Source organism: Aspergillus novofumigatus (assembly GCF_002847465.1).
Source record: "Aspergillus novofumigatus IBT 16806 chromosome Unknown P174scaffold_5, whole genome shotgun sequence".
NCBI classification, from domain to species: domain Eukaryota; kingdom Fungi; phylum Ascomycota; class Eurotiomycetes; order Eurotiales; family Aspergillaceae; genus Aspergillus; species Aspergillus novofumigatus.
This window is the reverse complement of record NW_020194278.1, coordinates 3,079,844-3,102,025: the sequence shown is the minus strand read 5'-3', so window position 1 is coordinate 3,102,025 and position 22,182 is coordinate 3,079,844. Positions and strand designations below refer to the sequence as shown.

Below are 22,182 nucleotides of genomic sequence, written 5' to 3'. Positions count from 1 at the left end.
AGTATGACAATAAAACTTTTAAGATTCCTGATGTAACTGCACGGAGACACCCTCTGGGAACTGCACTTCCTTCAATTCCTCCAGGGTAACATTATCGGGTACAACGAATCTTGAGCCCCAGTCAGCAATATCTCCAACATCGCAGCAAAAAAGAAAACCATACGAAGTCGTATGTATAGGAGGGAGACTTCTCGTCGAAATAAAAAACGTGAACTTATCTGCCCCTTTTGCTGCGAACCCGTCCTTCGTGCTGTCACTGTAATCAGTCGCCAATTCAGATGCGATCGCCGAGTATACATACATTCGTTCAATCTCGCCATTGTGTTTCCGCCATGCTTCGACGCTGTCGTATTGAATGACAAGGCTCTGCTTGGGTTACCTGGGAAATCATGGACACAATTCAAATTAACTCACATATTTTGGCATTTTCAGTTTCGTTCTAGATGAATGTACCAGCAATGTTTGGATAGGCTGATAAATTGTTGAGAAAGTGATTGATCCCGCGGAGCATGTTGCTACTGCTATGATGTCATCACCTCTCTTAAATTCAGATTTGTTTTTAAGATGATTCTCCGCTCAAACTGAAATAAACACCACTGACAATCAATTGCTTAAACGACTTGCCCATATGCAGCATACAACAAAAAATTTATCGAAAACCAGCAGCAATGCATCCAATCCTCACCTCTACCACTACCAGTCATCCAAAGCAGGCGAGTGAGCCCGCTCATGATCCGAACTCGAGCCAGAATGGTACTGCTCCTCCTCCTCCAACCTCTCCACCCGCTCCTTAAGCTCCTCCTCCTCTTCATCCTCACCTATACAAGTCAGTCAGCAACCTATCACATAAATCCACTCAGCAAAGCAAAACTCACGCTTCTCATGCTCCCACAATGCCATACCGGCCGCACCGAGCGCTACACCCGCCACACCACCAGCAATGATCTTCCCCACCCCGCTGGACTTCTTCTTCTCTTCCGGAGGCGGATACTGCCCAGCAGGGGGGTAGTAGCCTCCGTCCTGCGGCGGCGGCGGAGGGGGAGAAGCATAGTAACCCGCCGACTCAGGCGGGGGCCCGCCTAGTCCCCTCGCATGCTCGGAGTCCTGCATGGGCGTCTCCCACTGCGAGCGGCCTGTTGCCGTCTCGACGAAGTATGCGCGGCGGAGACTAGGTTCCCATTCTTGAACCCAGCCGTGGGGGAGGGGTGGTGGGGGATTTGGGGTGGATGGACGGAGGGAGCGGGCGAGGAGCTGTTGTAGGGTGGTCCCTCGTAGCGGGGGCGGGATGGGTCGAAGGAGGAGGGGGAGCGCTCGGGGGAGGACGCTCGTAGGGAGGGCGGTCGTACGAGTGGGAATCCTGGGGTGGGATGTCGTAGGGAGGGCGGTTGTAGGATGGTTGTTGGTGTTGCTGTTGCTCGTAGGGGGACGGTCGTAGGGAGGACGGCCGTAGGTGGGTTGAGGCGGGCCTCCGTAGTAGGTATCTCTTTCTCCGTAGTAGGACATGTTGCTTCGCAATTTGTGTAGTAGTATGTGGTAGTTAAGGCAAGTTCACTAGGTTATATCTAGAAAGAAAGAAAGTAAAAGAGACGAGTTGAGCAGAGCCTAGCCTTTTATGTGGTCCTGATGAGGGGAGGGGACACTCAGTCTATGCATGCATACTCCATACACCTACAGCTCCAAGTTACATTTACCATCGCCGAGTTTGAGTGATTTGTATACAGTCGGCGCGTACAGCCGTTCCGCTTGCATAAATTCGAAGCAGATAGTCGACACTAAGACGTGTATCCACCGGGCTATTAGTTTCGATGGGGACAGTCGATAGTGCAGCAATTAGGCAGATACATTCTGTTTGGCAATGGAACATCAACAATATCTCTAAACCTAGTACTCCATACGGTGTATATCAACGATACCCCTGACTCCTGGCCATCATACCAGCTAATATTATCCCCAATCCACTTCATTCCTCTATACAGACAGCTAACACAATATACATTTTCTTCTAGGCCGTAAACAATCAACCGCTCAACCGGCGGCACCATGCACGAGACCAACCATCTCCTCCCTCTATCACGAACACCAAACCAACCATATGACTCGTCCACCGCAATACAAGAACCAAAACACCTGACAAGTGACAACATCCGCAGTCCTTCTGCGTCGACGCCACATCAAGGCTGGTGTGTGGATCTCGCGAGTCACACCCACAATCCACACCCAATCGGATACCCCCTGGAGTCTTACTAGCCACACCGGTGTATCAGCGGAGCGGTTCGGGTTCAGCCTTAACAAGTTACGAGCCACATAATGGATTAGCCCCTTGACGGACAAAGAATCAGGCAGAAACACTGTCTTTCTAGGTTGATAGCCTGGTGACAGAGCAGATACTACTCTGTAGTGGATAAGATGCAGGAAATTGAGTGAGGTATTTTCGAACAAGCCACGTGTGTCATAATGAGTGGCTGTGACTGTGGTCCTTGTGCTGCATTGCTGTCGACTTGAACTCGGTGTCCAGCCACAGGCCCCTCTTGTTATTTGCCCAGTTATTGATACCCACTTTGGCCCTGGAGTTTCCGGAATGTTCCTGACGGAGATACGTACTCCTCTGTCTTCGTTCAGGGATGGATGTGGGGCTAAGAAGTTGTATCTTTGAGATGAACGATATAGGGGTCATACACTGGACCTGGACATGGACATTGATGGCGTTAATATTCTAGGCTTTAAGCATCGCAAACTGGCCTAGAGTAGATTTTGTTAGAGTTTACAATGAGCAATGAGCGATATATGAATGAATAAAAGATGTCAGAAGATTAAGTAATACATTTGAAACCCGTAACCGTTGTCCAGCCAGTATGCAGCGAGTTAACGCTTCAAGTTGTACTGGTGTTACCCACACTGGATCATATCAGGTGGAATCAGTCATGATACTAAAGATCATATATCATGCGGTGATGGTTTGCAGAATCCTATCTGCACCGAGGTTCATTGCACATCCGGTCAACTCGAGCCAGCGCTCGCAATATCGGCAGACTGGTCACTTCCAGGATAGAAGAAGGCCGCAACACTGAAGTACAATCAGTAATAGGTCCATTTTCTTTAGAAAGAGCAATGACTTACCTGATGATGACATAGGCGGCAATAAGCAGCGCTCCCTCAAGGTAATTGCTTCGACCATCCAAAACCAGAAAGTTGACCACAAAAGCAGTCACGAACAAGCAGATGGTTTCGAACAGGGTAAAGTACAGAGACATGTCCTTGTCCATGCACCAGCCTAGAATGACCACCAGGGGTGTAACGAAAATCGCTAGGACCTGTCAGAAAAGGGAAACCTACAGACATATTGATATTGCTAGACTCACCGATTTGAATACTGCTTCCCACTGACACGCCTATGGACAAATCCATCTTATTCTTGGTGGCCACACTGACGGCAGTAACGTGTTCTGCAGCATTACCGACAATGGGCAGAATGATGAGACCAATAAAAGCCTCGCTGACCGATGAGCTTTCAATCATTTCTGGGATGGCGTCCACTAGGAACTCGGCACAAACGGCGACAAGCGCAGTTGACACCAGTAACATGACCACGGCAACCGTGCGTGATATCTCAGATTCTTTGTGCTCAGGAGGAGCATCGTTAGCCGTGACATCAACCGTAGTTGGCATACGAGCGGCGCCTCTAGCAAACTGGACTGCGTTTCCAACTGGGGGAGGACGATTCATGTGAGAAGGAAGAGACCGCGTGCGTCGAAGACCAGGATCTCCTGGAGCTGACTGGGTAAGGTTGTTCGAAGCGGCAGTGTTTGAAAACACAGTATTGGATAGTAATGATGGGATCGCGGGGAGAAATGGAGATTTTCTCTTCGGGAGGGCGGCAGCAACATCAGCCGGCTGAGGCGAGTTGATGCCATCAGGACCAGGCACGGACAGAGGAGACGGCAGGGACGGTCGCTGCATCGGTGCATCAGTGTCCAAGGTGTTGGCAGTGTCTTCCTTGCGGGCTTTGTGCTTTTTGATTGCTCGCTTCTTCGCTTTGCGGTCCTTTTTGGATGTTTCCTGATCGCCAATTGACCGCGGACCACAATCTATCGAGCGAGGCTCGTTGATTCGCTTATCATCATCTGCTTCGTAGTGACCATCGTCCGCGAAATCAATGGCGATTGAATGGTTGGAAATTGGTCCCTCGGTAGAGCCGCTCTTCTCATTCAGCCCTGGACGGGCTGTATCGCGAGAATGCTTCTTGCTAAGAGTGCCAGAGGCAGTATGATTGGAGCTCGTGCTGGACTTTCGACGTCTACGATGTCTCATCGCTCGCTTGATGCGCTTTGCGGTTGTCCATGATGTCGTGGTGTCATCGGAATCATCAGACGAGCTGCTGGATGAATCGGAAGAGCTGTTCATAAACTCCGCCAGGACACCAGGATGAGACTCTTCGTCAATGATCCGCTGTGGGATGCTCGCGTAAAGATAGGAGTGGGATTTGAGTTGAAAGATGATGTAGAGAATATACACGAGGAGCAGCACCTGCACAATATGAGAATCGTAGATATATATGCAGATCAGAGCAATGCTTACCACACTGGTTCCTCGGCTAACTTTCAGAGTGTTTCTGTCGGCCGATGCACTGTTCGACCAAGATGCATGGAATGCAGTCTAGTCATATCCTAATCAGCATATTTATGTGTAGTAGATTCAGCGAAATACTAACAGGTAGAAGAAGACTGGTGACACTCAAACTCAGGAGGCATGCGCTCATCTGAGTGACTGTGCTGTTATAGATCTAGAGGCAATCAGCACGGGTCTGATATTGCGCTCAAGAGTAACCTACCTGTTCTCGGAAGCGGAGACCTCCCAGAAGGAAAGACATTCCCAGAATCAACAATAGATTAGCTAGGATGGAGCCTAGCAGGGACGCCTGGACGATCCTTATCTCATTCTGCAGTTGTTAGCTAGATTCATCAGATAGGCTTGAAAGGGATGTACCTTGACGAGTGCAATGCTGGTCGGGTAAATCAAGTTATTTACGGTTGAGAGGCAGAAAAGGTGTTAATGGAAACTTACATGCTAAAAGATGTTAGTTCGAACCCGCCAAAAAGTGGTGTGTCGCAACTTACAAAATAATCAACTCCACGGCGTTTCCGAATGTAACGTTGATGAGTGCTCCGACCGTATCTCCTAGACGGCTGGCAACACACTCAGTCGCGTGGCTCAGTATACCGGCCAAAGGGATGATGGCAACCGCGTTCATCGCAAAAATCACCGCCGGGTTTAAACCTATCGCTTCGACAACGATACCGACGGGCACGAAGACCAGCAGGACATTGACCCAGCTATGGAACAAAACTTCCTTGGTATGTCTTCCAAAACGGACGATGCCATGTTTCATGCGGACAACAAGTCCTTGTTTGCTTTTGGTTTGTTCATCTTGGGGGTTGAATTGTGGACCTTCCAGGTCCCCGGACTGCTCCTTCACTTGACCATTATGTCGAGGTTCTGCGCTCTCCGAGTCCTGGGCCTCGTTGATTGGTTGTTTGGAAGGGTCTTGGGGAGCTGAGCTGCGGTGGGACGCGTGAGCTTTCGCCCACGATTGAATCCGGTCTGTATGCAAGGAGAGAATGTGTCAGTTTGAAGTTGACAGAATCGTGTCTTTGCCCACTAGTTACACAGTTCTGAAACAGCGCAATCTTGAGGAAGAAGAAAGAGCCTTGCAAGTGTAAAGAAATGATATTATTCTGGAGGAAACGACCGTGGAGAAAGGGGATGGCAGGGGCACTCACGCATGTATTTCAGAAGTAAAATTGCAGATAAATCCCTATGGAAGGCAACAACAAGCCTATGATCAAGATCGCTTTGAGAGAATAAAAGAAGCAATCAAGCTTCGGGAAGAGAAGCTGGGCTTGCAGAGAGTGACCAAAGTCTCACCGAGGGAAGGAGAAACGAGGCGTTATATGGAGTAGCTTGGCACTTGGCGACGCCGATGATGCTTGCCAAGCTTGAGGTGATCATCATTTGTCCTGGGATAAAGTGGGCTCCCCAACAGCCTATGACAAGGCACAAAAGTCACAAGAGAACCACCACTAGCCTATCACTCCGCCTCATCTTTGTTATCAATCACGCTTCACTTTTCTACCTGTCTACGGCAGGTATGGTGGCTGTACGGAGTAGGTAACACGTTGAATGTCATCTGAAGTCATCTTTAGCTGATGTCCTACACAAGTAACATGTCTATGTAATCCTCTCATATTCTAATACCACTCGCAGCTGGAGTAGATTTTCCTTTCGCACCACTATTTAGAAAAGGTCGTTCACATTTTCGAGATGAATACATCTAATTTTGGTCGACCATGGGTGATCACCGAATCACGGTTCCAAGCTCCCAGGAATGCGCGTTGAGGATGTTGAGTGGATTCCTAGATCCTCATAAGGCTGGGTGGCCAATGATTTCCGTAGATTCTCAGGCTAAGATACAGCTTTCTGGTTATGATTGGCTGAGCCAATGTCAGGGGTGAATTTCTCCATCTCGGTTGTAGAATTTTCCGCGTCTGTGTCAGTACTGAAATGGGCAAGCCACGTCCTTGCTCAACAACATACGTCACTCAAAATCGAGCATACGTAATCCATACCAACGCATAAACAATTGCTATTAATGAATTGATACAAAAGAAGACATCATAAGGTGCTAAAATTTTGAGTTGAATGTTTTGATATTCTGATGACCGATCAGTCGGGCATTTCCCGTCATCAACACAGCCTGGAACGGGTCAGTCCAGTGGCCACTAGCCAAGAAGATAGTACGTACCAGTGGTTACGAAGTAGGTAAGATCCTCGAAGATGTGTCTCTCCATACGGAGTATTATCTCCACTAAGGTACTGTGCCCATGTGGCTGAAGCCTGAAATAGAACATTGCCACATGATTTATGCCTGAGGCATAAATATGGCTCATCCACTACGTCTGCTACTTGGGTACAGCCTTTAGTCCTTTCTGCGAATGACCTAGTCTGAAATAAACGTTATGTCGAGGGCCTTTGCTCAGCTGAAGGGCACTGACCGATGCAAATATATATGATTTGCATAAAACGCCAGGTGTATGCGGCAATGAATAGATGCCCGTAGATGAGTACTCTCAGGCATAAATAGAAATATTATTTCCTTCGAGACACAGCACATGATCAAAATCATGAACAATTTCGACCTCATAGTGCATGTTGAACGTTGTAGTACCTAAGACCATGTCTCTTACTGCGCCTTCATCTTCTCTTTTCTGATATTGGCTCATTCGACAATAAGTTATTAGCAGACGCAAGGTCAAGGTATAATAAGCCATCTAATAGCCGACCATATCTGTAAACCATCTGAGAGACCTGAACTTCTGTACGAGGCTTAAGCAAATCCCTATCGACAGCTACATCGGCACACGCTACAAGACAATGGAACAGCAACCCGAACAGCAACCGTGTCCTTGGCCAGCCGTTCCAATAATCCCAGTCTTAACTATCTTTCAAAGCGGGGAATTGATGAAAGGAATCCCTTAAAACAGCATCTAAAGGCTAGTTAAAGTGTCAATGTGATTCAGAAGCGGCAATTTGCGCTTAAGCATCTTGTCTATTGTAAGCCACAGATAAAGGTCACCATGGGTCACAAAACAATCTCAGGGATATTCGAGTTGACTTGGCTTCTCATGTGCGATCATATCTTCCTCAGGTCCTGTACAAATCTAACTTCAGCAGTATGCTCAATCGCTGACATGGCGGTCACATCTCGAGCTGGATTTGCAGGCTTTCCTCATGACGCTAAAATGTGCATTATCGCCAACCACCGTGATTGCCATGTATATACTGAGATCAGTGTAATTGTCCTCCATACTAACATACACGAGGCGCCGGAGTAGTGCCGTCGCAGACATTACGACGACCATTGGCTACCTTGAAGCCTGAATGTCCGTCGGGCTCAAGCGTTGATGCCTCGCGCCAAATCCGTAAAAATAATGCTTTCAATCTCGTAGCGGTATGCGTGGCTGCATCCCTGTTCTTTCTCGCAATATTCTCCGCAGTCAAGGCGAGAACACAGTACGCGGTAGCAAGACTGTTATAATAGCGACGCACGTGCTGCGTCAGCTATTTGGTTATGCAAAGACCAGCTCCAAAACTCCAATAACCATTATAACCATTATAACCTTTACAACTCCAACCCAAATGCGTCACGTATCGTGCATCGTATTTCTAGCCCCGTCAGTACCCCCACCATGTACTTGATACCTGCGAGACTACTCACCAACTCTAGCCGGTCGAACGCTCTCACTCATAGTCATCGTTGTGAGCAGCCGTCAACTTCCCTAGCCGCGGATAATAGAATGCAAAGAACACGATGACGGCCAAGAGCATCACCAGCGTCGGGAGAAACATGAACGTAAAGAGGAACAGGCTCAATCCAAAGGCCACGTTCTGGCCGGGGAAAACCCTGCGAGCCATGAGGTCAAGGGAAGTCGAGAGGAGCTGATGGACATTGATGGTGTTGGTGATGCAGTTGAGCATGACGAGTATTCGGCTTAGGTAAATAGGCGGGAACGTTGGAAGGTGCTGACCCTCTCGGATGCCCTAAAGCTCAATTGCTCAAGAACAACCACATTGGACGATGGGTGATTTTATGCTTCGGCTGTGGCTATCGCCACTGATGGGCCTTGTTTATTCATTTGGCGTGGAGAAAATAGGAAACCTTTTGTCCATATCTCAATTGGAAAATGGATGCCTTGCTCATACTGGCCCTTGCTGCTATAGATTATCACTGGGCGTCGACGGTCATGATTGGCTGTTCGGGTTCACAGACCGAGACAGCGCGGTGTTTTACGTTTGCGATACGGAATAACTTACGCGCTGATTTAAAAAAATGAGGGATTCAGCCCGGTTCCGTGTATTTTATGGTATGGAGATTATCCACCCTTCGATCCGTTTGGCGCAGGCAGCAGCATTTCTAGAGCCAGTTATGGTCACCTATGGTCACCTATAGATGTATCATAATACTGTACATAGATAGACATCATGGAACAACTTACATAAGAAATCTGCAGAGTCGAAAGTCAAGTAGTCTGGGCAGGGAGGAGCAAGAATGTAAGCCAGAACACAACTATATAACTACTGCAGAGAACGTGGTAGATAGCAAGTTAGCACAGAATCACCCATCAGTCTCTGCTGTCGTCATGGCAATAACCAATAGCATAATGTAAGTGTTTGTGAATACTGAAACATCAAGCAAGGCCCTCGGTAAGGCTGATGTTGATCATACAGTACCCGAACCCACCTAACGGTAGGGACCGGAATCGTAGTAACCGGAGGGATCATGTTCATGTTCCACGCCAGCTGGCGACTGTGGAAGAAGCTTCCTTCGATAGTCTATGAAATGTAAGTTGAGGATTCCAAATGTCTGGTGTTACTACTGATCGAATAGGACCATGTGGTTCCTGACATAGCATTCAAACCGTCGGTTGTGCCACCTGCCAAGTCCCTAACTTCAACAAAACAAAGCTTAGTATGCGCCCTGTAGGGCTGGCGCTTGGCACCGATCCTGGAGAATGGTGATGCCTAAACTGAGATCCACTAGGACAACAACGGGAATGTCCATTGACGAGTCACTATCAAGCATGCACCAGGGTTGAAGGGACTATACTTGCTGATTTGGCCTCTGTATTTATGAGTTATGGCCAATTGAGTCACTGGGATCATCATGGCAGGCACATGGGACAATCTGACCAAAATCCATGCATGTACTGTTAGTAATGTTTAACAGGGATATCTTCCATACTAGTCAATGCAGCATGATGGATGGTTCTTAATAAACTCAATTGACTAACGCACCTCGAAGCGCTTCCTTCTCCTCTCCACCGTCCACACACCGCTTCTTCCTCCCCATTTCCTCATAACATGGCTCTTCATTTCTTCCACAATCATCAGTTTGAGCACGCGGAGTTTGACAATCTTGGTGTCGACTGGGTGATCCACTATCAGTTCGAAGAAGGTCGGTTCGTACTGCAACTTCTCGTACATATCTTTATCGTTTGTGAATGCACTAACGCACTGGGACTAACCTGCAGACACATCTCGAGCAATCGAGGAGTTCCAAAATTTGATCCATGATCTCAAAGCAGCACAACTCCAAATCCAAGTGAGACATGGTTATGGCTCTTCGTTGCTGGTCTGCGTCCGGGTTCCCCGGGATTACTTGGGACGGATGATACAAGAGTCGAGGTACCTTCCCGTCTATACACTACTGCTTCAGCGACTAACTTCACCAGAGTAAAAGACTGGCTGTATGGAATCGTCCATGAACTCCCTGTTGCAAGCGACTACGCCGAGGCCGAAACCCCCGCCGAAGAACTCCGATCAGTCTATCACGCTGTAACCTGGCAGAGACACCAGGGTGGTGCTGGCATCACCCCAAGGATAGGAAAATGGAAGAACATTGCGTCTGCGTTTCCGCTTCATGACCAGGCCGCTAATTCCGAGCTGCTGCGTAACATGAGTCGATCGGTGACGCTAACCGATGAGGATTTGGATGCGATTCGTGCCTTGTTTGGCGAAAAGGTTGTGTGATCACATAAACGGCGAGACACAAAGCTGACATTGGCAGACGGCGTTTTATTTTGCGTTTATCCATTGTTATTCATCGTTTCTAGTTGTCCCAGCCGTATGGGGAGTCATCTGCTGGTTATATTTCGGCCCGTACTCTGTCAACTGTGCAGTGGTCAACTGTCTTTGGTGCATTGTTTTCGTCGAGTACTGGAAGATCCGCGAGACGGACTTGAGCCTGCAATGGAATGTCAAAGGGGTTGGAGCGCTAAAGGTCAGTCGGCCACAGTATGTCTGGGACAAGGAGGTGCAGGACCCGATCACAGGAGAAACCGTGCGCGTGTTCTCCATGCGAAAGCAGCTTCTGCGCCAGCTCCTGCTCATCCCCTTTGCCACGGTTGCCACTGTAGCGCTAGGCACATTGATTGTCGTTACCTTTGCCCTGGAAGTTTTCATCTCGGAAGTTTACGTGGGCCCGCTCAAAGGGTATCTGGAGTTTCTCCCGACTGTGCTGTTTTCTCTCTCGCTGCCGACAATCACCTCGAAGCTGACGGAGATTGCCACTCAACTGACGGAGTATGAGAATTATCGCACCCAAGATCAGTATGATCTCGCGCAGACTGCGAAGACATTCGTGATGAACTTTATTACCGCGTTCCTACCTACTCTCTTGACTGCTTTCGTCTACGTCCCTTTTGGTGCGAAGATCATCCCTTACCTGGACATCTTTCACGTCAGGAGCCTTCACTCAGCTATATCGACCGAGTTCCAGGTGGACACCTCCCGCTTCCAGCAGGAAGTAATCTACCTGTCCGTGACAGGCCAAGTCCTAAGCTTCGGCGAGGAGGTCATCCTCCCGTACGTCAAAAAGGTCCTCTGGAGAAAGTGGCGCGACTACCGCCTGCAGAAAACGCAATCCGGCCGCCCACGCCGGCACTCCAAAATGACCGATCTCCTCCTGATCGATTCACCCTCGGAGGCAGCGTTCCTCACTCGGATCCGCAACGAAGCCGAAGCAGACGAGTACAACGTCCACGAAGACACGCTCGAGATGTGCGTGCAGTACGGGTATCTCGCCCTCTTCGGCACCGCCTGGCCGCTCGTCCCTCTGCTCTTCCTGATCAACAACTGGCTCGAGCTGCGCGGCGACTTCTTCAAGCTCACCCTCGAATGCCAGCGTCCACCGCCCATTCGCGCGGACTCGATCGGTCCGTCCCTCCAGGGCCTGGAGTTCCTGACATGGCTCGGCACCCTCTCCACGGCAAGTATCATCTATCTCTACCGCGACGGGATGAAGGAGGTCCACATGTCCTCGCTGCTGCTGGTACTGTTCATCGCTCAACAGGTGTACCTTGCGGTGCGCTTTGCCGTACGCACGGGGCTCCAGAAGCTTGGCTCGGGGACGCTCCGCCGCGAAGCTGCCAAGCGCTACGCCGTGCGGAAGACTTACCTGGAGACGTTTTGTGCCAGGAGGGCACATGGGAACGGGAAGCCGCGGGTGCGGTTCAATGACCGTGTGGATGTGTATAGCTCGTCGACGGACCCGTCCCCGACGGACCCAATAGAAACAAAGTCGGCGACGCTCCATAAGGAGACAGCGTATGCGAGTGAGCGGGAGGCGGAATTCTGGGAGGGACAGCGCTGGACGGCGGAGGAGGTGGGGGTGAAGTTGATCAAGGCGTTGAGTGGAGAGGAAAAGAAGAGAGAGTAGCCTACGGTGTACATAGTATCTTTGATCGTATTATCCAGAGAAGTTCCACGATCGTATAAATAGCATTATATGGTTCTAGGCGGAGTTACTCCAGGGCGTAGCTCACTCCATGGGAATAGTTCAACCCTACAGGGGCAACGCCCAAGAGAGCTTAATCTAGCAAACCCATACAGCTATCTCCGTGTCCTGATTACCAAAGTCCGGACGCTGGATTCAGCGATGGTTTCATTGTGTGGAACGAATGTTTGACACCTTTTGCGAGTAGTTGATCAAAGGAAGAATCTCTTCTGTTCATGGTTGATGCGATGTGTCTACTCAACGCACTCGGACCGTGCGGCCTCAGCTGGATAAGGATCTGCGCCTTCTACAAGGCGACGGGATGAGATTCTCGTGCATCGCGAGCAATATCTGCTAAGTTATTATGTAAAATCATCCTCCACCATAGAACTGGCAGCCAATGCATACATATAGACAAGCTAAAAACTAAATAAGCCGCTCCGCCTCTTGCCATACGGATACACCACCAACGCAGCTATAAACAATCCAACCGTAATACCAATCGCCACCTGAACCATCCCAACCGCCAGCGTCCACACCGACGAATTGGTCGACAGCCCGGCCCCGGCTGCGATGTCCCGCTGGGGCTGCTAATATTGTGCCGGATCTGATCAGCCGACGCCACGCCGGTGATCAAGGACCCGGACGCTGCCAGGCCGGAGGGGACCAGCACAAAGATAGCGGGGAGGATGGCAGTAGCGGCGTGTCCGTGCCATAGGCGACTGTATAGGTTGCCCATGATGCCGATGGTGAAGGCGCCGACGGTGTTGGCGACCTGCGAGTTCGAGCCCAGCTTCTTCGTGCTGAAGTAGTTGGTGATGTACCCGGACATGGCGATGGTGCTCATCACGGGTAACTGTTTCCACTTGCCCTGGTTGATGATGAGCAGCCAGACGGTCATGAGGGCTACGAAGGGGAACCGCTGCACGTATGGATTTTTGAAGGCCCCGGCTTTGGGACACTGGATGTCGGATACCGCTGACCCGTCCATCAGCCCGTAGATGGTTGTCCCTACTGTGATGCCGTATCCGAGGAAGAGGGAGTAAATAATCGCGTAGACTATTCGGATCGACCCCGCGATGATCTGGTGAGACTGTAGCTCGAGACTGCTGCATAGCACGAGGAAGCCGGGCAGGATAAGCGCAATGGAGGATTGGGCGATGGCGGAGAAACAAAAGAGGAACTGACGCTTGCCGTCGACGACGGCCTTTGGAATGCTGCCAAAGGCGCGCGCCAGAAATGAGGTGAGCACCGCGGCCGTCACCTCAAAGACGTTGGAGTAGAGCGCCGAGCGAGGGGCGAGGACTTGCTGCATAAGGCCGAGGAGACAGCCGTTGAAGAAGATGATGGGCATGTCAATCGGCCGAGCATTGAACGCAAACGGTCCTACAGTCGCAGACGCCAATCCGTACACCAACACGACGATCCACTTGTTGAACCGCGGCGGCTTCTTTTCAATCTCCTCGAGTTCCTGGATGGCCTCTTCCACCCCGATCACGTCATGCACTACATTCTTGTAAATTCGATGAGTGTTGGCCAACTTCTGCAGGTTAATACCCTGAGCCACCCGAACCAGCTTCACCTCGGTCGTCCTCGTCGATGGATCGTCAAATGACATGATCATGCACCCGGGGAAATACAGAAACTGACTGTCCATCTCGAGAACCTTGGCCGTCATCTGCATGTACTCTTCGAGCCGATGCGTCGGGGCGCCGAACGACATCAGCGCTTTGCACAGCTGCATAATGTACCGCTGGCGCGCAATGATCTCCGCGATTTGCACCGTCACCTGGATTTCGTCCTCCAGTCGCATCCTTCCTCCCTGTTGGGGCTGCTGTCCGCCAAGGCGCTTCGATGCGGCGGAGAGGACCTCGCTGGATACAGGGGTGCTCGCGCCACTCATGCTACCCGAAGCGCCAACCAGGGTCGACGTGGACCGGGTATGTTGTTTATTCTTGTACCACTTTAACTTTTCCTTCCTCGGAGTTGTGGTCCCTGAGGTCCCGGCGTCAGAGGGTGACCGTTGCCCACCTTGTCCAGCTTGTCCAGCTTGTCCACCTTGCCCTCCTTGTTGCATGCCACCATTCAGCTTCATCAGCTGCGCCAGAACACCTCCACCACCGGCTCGATACCGCAGCCCCGAATCAATTGCATTTTCCCCCTGGGGGCCCTGTCCGCCCTGCGTGTCGGTGTGTGGGTACGGCTTCCCGCGCGTACTGCGCCGATTACCGGACTGGTCCTGCGTCAGCTCACGCACCAGGCGGTGCGCTTCAGACGTGGATGTGGCTTGATGTGTCTTCTTTTCCTCGTGAGTCTTGTGCTTGTTGTCAGTCAAATCTCCCAGAGGCGCGTTGCCGCCTGATGCCCATTCGTTGTGGTAGACACCGGGTCCTAGGTCATCCCCACCTCGTTCAGGGCGTCCCAGCCGATCACTCCACTTGGACAACTTGCCGTGCACCGTGTCCCGCAGCCATCGCAGTTTGTCCTTGGCGGTGCGACTGACATCGCCGACGGCTGCTGCTGCGCCAATGCCTGCCGGTTTCTTCTCCACAGGGGTCTTTTCCGCTTGCTGAAGGTCTTCTCTCGTTGTCCGCTCCTGAAGAGGGGCTTCTGTGATGTCTAGGGATCCATGGATGTAGGGCGTGGACATGAGATGTGGCTGGCCCTGGAATTGCGCTTGGTCACGCTCGCCCTTCTGCTTTTCCTGGATAGAGCTTTCATCTTCGCTACTTTCGGGACCAGCGGGCTCTGGGTAGTCGACGCTGAGAGCGGATCGGAAGCGAACCCGTTGTCTCTTCTGTGATGCTTCTCCGTTTTCTCCGTTTATCGGGGTCGTCTCTATATTGGGAATTTCCTGGTTGTCTCCATCCTGGCTCTGCTGTTCAGGCGACCGTGGACTCCCTGGCGGAGCCGGCGGTGATCCCGGGCTTTCAGGACTGCCAGAATCTTCGGTATTTTCTGATTCAGGTTGACTGTGATAGGTTACGGTGGAACTCTCACTCTCTTGTCTGGAGTCAGACATATGGCAGTCTCAGGTGACAGGGTCCTGATCGGTTACGTCTAGCTCTTGTTAGAAGCGTCGCAGAGACTTGACTATGTACGTACCGTGGCAGGAAGTAGAAACACCTAGAAGCAATTTTCAATGCAGCTTGATCGTGTATCGTTGTCAGAGTGGCAGAGGCACGCAGAGAAGATTCCACAAGGGCCAGCGCGAGGAGGAAAGATGACATGGTTCGCCATGGATGTGGCTAATAGTATCTAGTCACCTGTGACTTCACGTATGCATGGTGTTGGCCACATCAGCTTCGTCTGCTCGACGTCATGAACCAACGGGTCTCATCACCTGTCAGAAATAAAGGGACAGTCGTGATCGATGTTCCGCAGGAGTAGACCTTCGCGACAACAGGTAGGAATCATCATGGCTTTTGTTAGAGATTGTCTTTTGACCTGTTGTCGGCCTAGGCGGTTGCATTGAATGATGACATGACCTGAAGAGCAAGAGATTCTTGAGTTTGGGAGTCTGTTGACGTTGTTGATGTCAGCCACAGCAACGGAGGAAACTCCCGAGCCCGCGAACGAACCATGGTAGGACATGGATACTGCACCCAAGTGAGCAGACATTTCATTTTATTCCACTTGATAGAATGATATTTTCCTGAGAACTTCACGTGTGCGTAAGATCAATTGTACTGTATTTCATTGGCGCAAGGACTTCAAAGTTGAATACAACGATATGGTGGTAGATTGCAGTCCACGGTATACTAATGACGAGACTGTACCTTTGAGGTCGCAAGGTTGGCTGTATGGCGGACTGCTTCAATACGCTTGAAGAGATGGATAGAAAGTGCAACTGATGCTCCATCAATAACTATACTCACTACCTCGCCGATACGGGTGTGAATTAATTATCCGAGTCCCTTCACGGGCTATATTTCTTCCTCCTCCAGACCGTGCTCCCAGTAGGTCCAATATGGAGTGTCATCCTCGCAGCAGTTGAGAAGGATGATCCTACTTCGCCAGACCTGTCAGTGGACTGAAAGTGGATATAACGAGAGACTGGGAAGATAGGGCGCTGTACATTCCCTCCTCGTCACGAGATCTGCCAGTGAAGAACTCAAACTCTTGGAAGTTAGGTAGAATCTTATTCTTCCAATAAGCCTGGATGTACTTCTGAATCGTGGTAATCTCCTCCTGACTACAACCATTGGATTCAAGGTGGCGCTTGAGGGTCTGCAGATACCCTATAGGAGTAATTTTCAGCGACTGCCTGAAACAACGTAAGGTAGCTTCGTGGATCAGGGGGCCAGCAGACCCTTGAACCTACTGTAAGTTGACAAGTCATAGGTTAGATCAAGATAGATCTGCTAGCCAATTCCACTGATGTCGCACCGGACATTCATGCATATACAAACCAATCTAAACTCCGCAGGTTCTTTTAGCATCGAGTCTAATCATAGGATGACTGGCTCTACATTATCATCATCTACTTGATCGGGAAAGCTAAGGCACAAAGCTCGGCACAGGGGATCATACTTACGAGTGGTCATTCGCCTGTGGCTTGAACTGCGGGGGGTTTGGTTGAGCTGACTCGAACTGGAGAGGACCTGGTGCAGCTACAGCAGCACTCAACAGTGGACAAGAGGGGTACGAGTTCGGGTGCCTTTTCCGATGATGCGCTAGTTGATACGGAGTAGCGAGGTAGAGATGGACGTAACTTAGCGTCTTGTGGGTGGGGGGTTCGTTGAGCTGGTGTTCAGAAATTATGCCTAGGGAAGAGGGGCAGATTGGTCTCCGTTGGGCATGGCATCATTAGGTAGGCAAACTACAGTCGTATCAGGTCTTTCCTGCATATGCCCAAGACGCATAGTCCTCGCTGCAGTATTCGAGGACAACTCGAGGACTTTATTGACCAGCTCCTCAGATATTGTGGAACGGCATGAGTTATAGTCAGTCCTATCCATCGACAAGACATAATTCCATCAAACAAGTCATATAGAGGAATTCACACATCTCCGGAGGACAAGTCTGCAAGCTAAGAATCAAGCACAGAATCGGGCACTCTGATGTCTGATCTCGTCTCTCAGCTTTCCCAATCGAGACACGGAGAAATCAGCCCCAAACGGATATACGTTGGTCCGGACGGAAATGTATTTACATTATTTACAAGCCAAGTCCTCAGAAAGTGAGCTCTTAGTGGTATTACGTTGTAAGCCCCTGATCGCATTTAGGATTCAGGTTCAATTCCTCATCATTCGTCAAGTCTGGCAATCTCCAAAGGATCCAGCTGAGTCTCCTCATTAATCGATCTGATGCAGGGCGACTCCTCTGCGGTCTGCTGGCCGGAATGACTGCTATCGACGGACACCACTTCCCTGATCGGGTCGCACTATCATTTGTAAACCTTTACGGCAGCGTTTCAAATCGGGGCCAATTCGGCGCCGTCTCACCACATCGTCCTAGTACTGACGCGCACCTTTCTCTCTTAGGAAATTCCCTCTTTCTTGTCGCACATGTGGTGTAACCCTGTCATTTAAGCCCGGTCTTTCTGCATAATGATTGTTCAGCTGCGTGGCAGCGAATCTACTCGCTTCATGAATCAGCACCCTTTTAATCGTAGTGCTGGCAGATGATGGGGCTAGAGATGGAAGGTTATATATCAGCGATGTGTCGTCCTCTCGAATTGACGGTAAGACTGTCATTCCTCATTCATTTGTCTCTGCTTACATTTACTCATCATCTGCTAGCATGCGTGGTCTCCTCTCGTTGACCGCGCTGGCCAGCACGCTGGTTATGGCCTCATCCGCAGCCGTCGGGGCTCGTGCTCCTTCCTGCAGCGGTCCCGTCAAGAGCTCTCCATCTACATACTGGCTCGTTGAACAGGACCACACCGGAAATCCGCGCGGATATGCCCCTAATGCAGGAGGGAACTACAACTACCCCGTCTGGCGTAATGTTCTGGATTATGGTGCAAAAAATGACGGCTCCGGCGACCAGACTGGCAGTTTGCAAAAAGCCATTAATGATAATGGTAGCGGTGGAAGCCGTGAAAGCTCCGGTGTCACTAGGTATCCGGCTCAGGTCTATCTTCCGAGTGGTACATACCAGCTGGGGAGCACACTCAACCTCCGAGTTGGCACGCTCATTGTTGGAGACCCAATTAACCCGCCTGTGATCAAGGCGGCGGCCGGGTTCAACGGCAATACGCTCGTCAACGGATATGATTCCAAGAATGGGCCCCGGAGACCAGCTTCATGACGCTCATGAAGAACGTGGTGTTGGACACCACCGCTCTCCGACCTGATACTCGGATTACGGCTCTGCAGTGGGGTGTGGCGCAGGGTGCTGGTCTAACAAACGTCAAAATCAACATGCCGAATTATTCCACCGGTCATATCGGTATTCACGTCCAGGCGGGGTCTACTATCGCCATAACCGATGTGGTTGGTCTCTGTCTGTCTTCTGTGCTGTGGTGGTCGTCAGCTGATGATTATAGCAAATCAATGGAGGTGTCGTTGGCATCGACAACTCCAACCAGCAGGTCAACTTCAAGAGCATCCACTTCAACGGCTGTACAACCGCCTTCAAAGCGTCCGGTGGACACACTGCTCTGCTTCAAGGTGCTACGTTCGAGAACTGTGGAGTGGGCATTGACATGACCAGCAACGGACTGGGAAGCTTGGTGCTGCTGGACTCGACCTCTGTCAACTCTGGGACTACGATCAAGTTCCACGACTCATCGAACGATGGTGGGAACCGCAACAGCCAGATTCTGATCGAGAATTTGACTCACGACAATGGAAACCCCATCGCCCAAGACAGCAACGGCAACGTCAAACTGGCCAGCACCTCCCATGTCGACACGTGGGTCTGGGGGAACGTCACTCCAGGCCAATACGAAACGGGAACCAGCTTCAGCACCAGCCGTCCGAACGTGCTGCTGTCTGGAGGCAAGTTCTTTACGAAAGCCCAGCCTACGTATGCCGAGTACGCTAGTGACCAGATCGTCAATGTCAAGGCCGTCGCAGGCCACACCGTCAAAGGTGACGGATACACCGACGACTCTGCTTCCCTCAACGCCATTCTGGCCGATAACGCGGCCAACTGTAAGATCAGCTACTTCCCATACGGTGTGTACATAGTCAAGGACACGCTGGTCATTCCGCCCGGCTCTCGGATCGTTGGAGAGGCGTGGTCAGTGATTTCCGGCGCGGGCAACGCCTTCAAGGATGCCCGCAATCCCAAGGCTGTTGTCCGGATTGGCAACCCGGGCGACGTGGGCGTCGCAGAAATCCAAGACATGCGGTTCAGTGTTTCTGAGGTCCTCCCGGGAGCCAAGATCCTCGAAGTCAACATGGCCGGCAGCGCACCGGGCGACGTGGGCTTGTGGAACACAATTGTGACTGTGGGTGGCACAGCCGAGACAAGCATCTCGACCAGCTGCACGAACCAGGACACCTCCCAGTGCATGGCGGCCTACATGGTGATGCACCTGACCAAGAGCTCGTCGGCTTACATCGAGAACTTTTGGGGTTGGACAGCGGACCACAACCTGGACGGCGGGTCGGGGTACACTGTCATCTCGACAGGTCGCGGCGTGCTGGTCGAGTCGACCAAAGGGACATGGCTGACGGGTACTGGCTCCGAGCACCATTGGCTATACAACTACAATTTCCATAACGCGCAGAATGTCTACGCAGGTCTACTCCAGACCGAAAGTCCGTATATGCAGGGCAGCGGCGCGACTCAGACGGCGCCTGCGCCCTGGACCGCGGACTCTGCGGTTGGTGATCCGGACTTCTCCTGGTGTGCCGGCGGCGACCAGAAGTGCCGAACGGCGTTGGCGACCAACGTCGACGGCGGTAAGGATGTGCTGCTGTATAATTCCGCGGCGTGGGCCTTCTTCGACGGCGAGTGGTACGGAGATTACGGGACCCAGTGCAGTGGAAACTGCCAGACCAACATGATGCGGGTGAGCAACAACCCGGAGAACCTGGTGTGGTACTCGATCAACACGCGCAAGACGAACGTGATGGTGTTGGATGGACAGTCGAATCCGACCGAGTATAATCACCCAGGAGGATGGGAGGCCATCATTCAAGCATACCGGCAGTTTGCTTAGACCACCACCCGTTCTTGTACATAATTATCAAAAGTAGTAAATATTACTTCACCTGAGCCATGGCACGAATCGAACACACCGCCACATGCGGCATTGCCACACCTCGGCTGTCTCCTCTGTCGACGAGAGAAACCGAGTTACTACAGTTACCACCATCATCATCGACTCGTAACTGGTCAACTTAACGACTTGTATAATTGGCAATATGCAATGCACCACAACCCAGCATACGTCATCGTCTTGGCACCAGGCAGCACAATATCATTCAAGTAACACAATTACACAAACAGGGCTTGCGCTTTGCCTGACATGGCACAAACCTGGACAGTCTCACTAAGCCGCCGATCTATGGATCAGCTGTTCCCAGAACCATTCACATTGCTTATTCACTGCGCGCCCCCATAGCACTATTCCGCGCCTGGTTAAACAGAGCATACGCAAGTGGATCCGTGGCTTGGGTCTTTGTTCTGGAAATTACTTTACGAGTCAGTAGTCGAAGCCTTTTCGTCTGCCGCGCCGTCGCCCATCGGATCCTATGGTAGGAAAACTGGGAGACAAGACACTAGTCGTAGTAGCCGGATAGATTAATTATGATGTATTCAACCTTGCTACTATGCAATTGCAGAAATCACTGTAGTACATCATCACCAACATCAACATCAATAGGAAAAGAAACTGACCCTGACACAGTGGACTGAGTGGGCCGATGATGATGTGATATTTGTGATTGGCACGACCTCATCCGATCGACCCGTGGACGTCGTCATTCCATGTTTTACTGGCCACTGTGGATAGAATCGAATTGATTGTTGCAGACTGCAGTACCTGTAACTGTAAGTGATGTATTGCCACACAGTCACTGCAACTGCGCCTTGTGGAGCTGACGTTGACCCGGGGGGGCAGTACGGAGTACCTGGATCTATTTATGGTGTGTTGGCAGTGTAACAACATATAAAGAGATCAATCTCCAGTCTCTCTCTCTCTGCTTTCATCAATCATCTCATATAACCCATAACTCATAACTTATACATTTAACCACACCTAAACAAAAACCAAACAACCAAGAAACGAGAAAGCAAAAATGCAACTCCTCCACCTCACAGCCCTCCTCCTGGCAACCTCCGCCTACGCCCAGGATAACAACAACAATGGAAATGCAATCGATTCCCTAGTCTCCGCAGCCAACAACGTCGCCTCCGACGGCCAAAACGTCGCCTCCAACGTCGCTGCCGACGCAACCTCCATCGCCTCCGCCTTCGAAACCGGCGGCGCGGCAGCCGTCTCCTCCCTCACCTCCGACGCCGGCTCCGCAGCCTCAAACGTCCAGTCCTGGGCGACCTCCGTCGCGTCCGACGCGCAGTCCCGCGCTTCCGATGCGGCCAGCAGGGCTTCGTCTGCTTGGAGCGAGCAATTGACCACCTTGACCGGAACGAATGGGACGCCGACGGCGACGGAGACGAGGTCGGTTAGTGAGACTACCAGCTCGACTACTGCTACCCTGACGGATACTACGACCTCCACGAGTGGGTCGTTGACGACTACTTTGACCCGCACAAGTACTAGTGCCGGTGCGGCGGGCACGTCTACCTCGACGTCTCAGGGGGCGGGTGCGCAGGCTACCCCGTTCCTTGGGCGGGAATTGTGGGTGTTGCTGGTGTGTTGGGTGTTATGGCTGCCCTGTAGGGGTATGCATTAAATAATTGAAGAGAGGATTGAGGTGGAGATGATTCGCTGA

The 22,182-nt window shown here is 51.1% G+C and overlaps 7 protein-coding genes across 7 annotated transcripts; 3 read left to right on the top strand and 4 right to left on the bottom strand.

Annotated features, from left to right (window-relative positions):
• Positions 1 to 18: 18 nt before the first annotated feature.
• On the bottom strand, positions 19 to 426 carry P174DRAFT_422408 (uncharacterized protein; the record flags this gene model as incomplete). Its single annotated transcript, XM_024825037.1, has 4 exons — positions 19 to 109; positions 164 to 250; positions 302 to 366; positions 415 to 426. 4 exons carry the CDS (start codon positions 424 to 426, stop codon positions 19 to 21), a joined length of 255 nt encoding a protein of 84 aa, XP_024682001.1.
• Positions 427 to 693: 267 nt separating this feature from the next.
• Positions 694 to 1,503, bottom strand: P174DRAFT_432706 (WW domain protein; the record flags this gene model as incomplete). Its single annotated transcript, XM_024825766.1, has 2 exons — positions 694 to 818; positions 876 to 1,503. The coding sequence occupies 2 exons, from the start codon at positions 1,501 to 1,503 to the stop codon at positions 694 to 696; spliced, it is 753 nt and encodes a 250-aa protein (XP_024682000.1).
• A 1,494-nt stretch (positions 1,504 to 2,997) lies between these two features.
• On the bottom strand, positions 2,998 to 8,532 carry P174DRAFT_422406 (putative membrane bound cation transporter; the record flags this gene model as incomplete). Its single annotated transcript, XM_024825036.1, has 10 exons — positions 2,998 to 3,064; positions 3,118 to 3,304; positions 3,360 to 4,524; positions 4,576 to 4,653; positions 4,709 to 4,780; positions 4,829 to 4,936; positions 4,984 to 4,999; positions 5,115 to 5,598; positions 7,869 to 8,083; positions 8,300 to 8,532. The coding sequence occupies 10 exons, from the start codon at positions 8,530 to 8,532 to the stop codon at positions 2,998 to 3,000; spliced, it is 2,625 nt and encodes an 874-aa protein (XP_024681999.1).
• A 1,383-nt stretch (positions 8,533 to 9,915) lies between these two features.
• Positions 9,916 to 12,271, top strand: P174DRAFT_373189 (anoctamin family protein; the record flags this gene model as incomplete). Its single annotated transcript, XM_024822480.1, has 4 exons — positions 9,916 to 10,009; positions 10,086 to 10,239; positions 10,287 to 10,575; positions 10,622 to 12,271. 4 exons carry the CDS (start codon positions 9,916 to 9,918, stop codon positions 12,269 to 12,271), a joined length of 2,187 nt encoding a protein of 728 aa, XP_024681998.1.
• A 390-nt stretch (positions 12,272 to 12,661) lies between these two features.
• On the bottom strand, positions 12,662 to 15,520 carry P174DRAFT_443278 (threonine/serine exporter family protein). Its single transcript, XM_024827784.1, has 5 exons — positions 15,434 to 15,520; positions 15,302 to 15,388; positions 14,586 to 15,274; positions 12,954 to 14,561; positions 12,662 to 12,909 (listed from the first exon to the last, which is right to left on the bottom strand). The coding sequence occupies exons 2-5, from the start codon at positions 15,348 to 15,350 to the stop codon at positions 12,748 to 12,750; spliced, it is 2,508 nt and encodes an 835-aa protein (XP_024681997.1). The 5' UTR covers positions 15,351 to 15,388; positions 15,434 to 15,520; the 3' UTR covers positions 12,662 to 12,747.
• Positions 15,521 to 17,990: 2,470 nt separating this feature from the next.
• P174DRAFT_513785 (glycoside hydrolase family 55 protein) lies at positions 17,991 to 20,564 on the top strand (the record flags this gene model as incomplete). The annotated part of the gene is made up of 4 exons (XM_024832013.1): positions 17,991 to 18,040; positions 18,073 to 18,535; positions 18,571 to 18,768; positions 18,822 to 20,564. 4 exons carry the CDS (start codon positions 17,991 to 17,993, stop codon positions 20,445 to 20,447), a joined length of 2,337 nt encoding a protein of 778 aa, XP_024681996.1. The 3' UTR covers positions 20,448 to 20,564.
• A 478-nt stretch (positions 20,565 to 21,042) lies between these two features.
• On the top strand, positions 21,043 to 22,130 carry P174DRAFT_505370 (putative GPI anchored protein; the record flags this gene model as incomplete). The annotated part of the gene is made up of 3 exons (XM_024831258.1): positions 21,043 to 21,280; positions 21,351 to 22,015; positions 22,048 to 22,130. The coding sequence occupies exons 2-3, from the start codon at positions 21,529 to 21,531 to the stop codon at positions 22,128 to 22,130; spliced, it is 570 nt and encodes a 189-aa protein (XP_024681995.1). The 5' UTR covers positions 21,043 to 21,280; positions 21,351 to 21,528.
• Between the last annotated feature and the right edge of the window lie 52 nt (positions 22,131 to 22,182).

Coding starts and splice junctions, on each gene's coding strand:
- P174DRAFT_443278 (XM_024827784.1), bottom strand. CDS start 15,350: ATGTCTGACTCCAGACAAGAGAGTGAGAGTTCCACCGTAACCTATCAC. Junction 15,275..15,301: donor TTCCACCGTAACCTATCACA/GTCAACCTGAAT, acceptor AAAATACCGAAG/ATTCTGGCAGTCCTGAAAGC. Junction 12,910..12,953: donor CCGGGTCCTTGATCACCGGC/GTGGCGTCGGCT, acceptor TAGCAGCCCCAG/CGGGACATCGCAGCCGGGGC.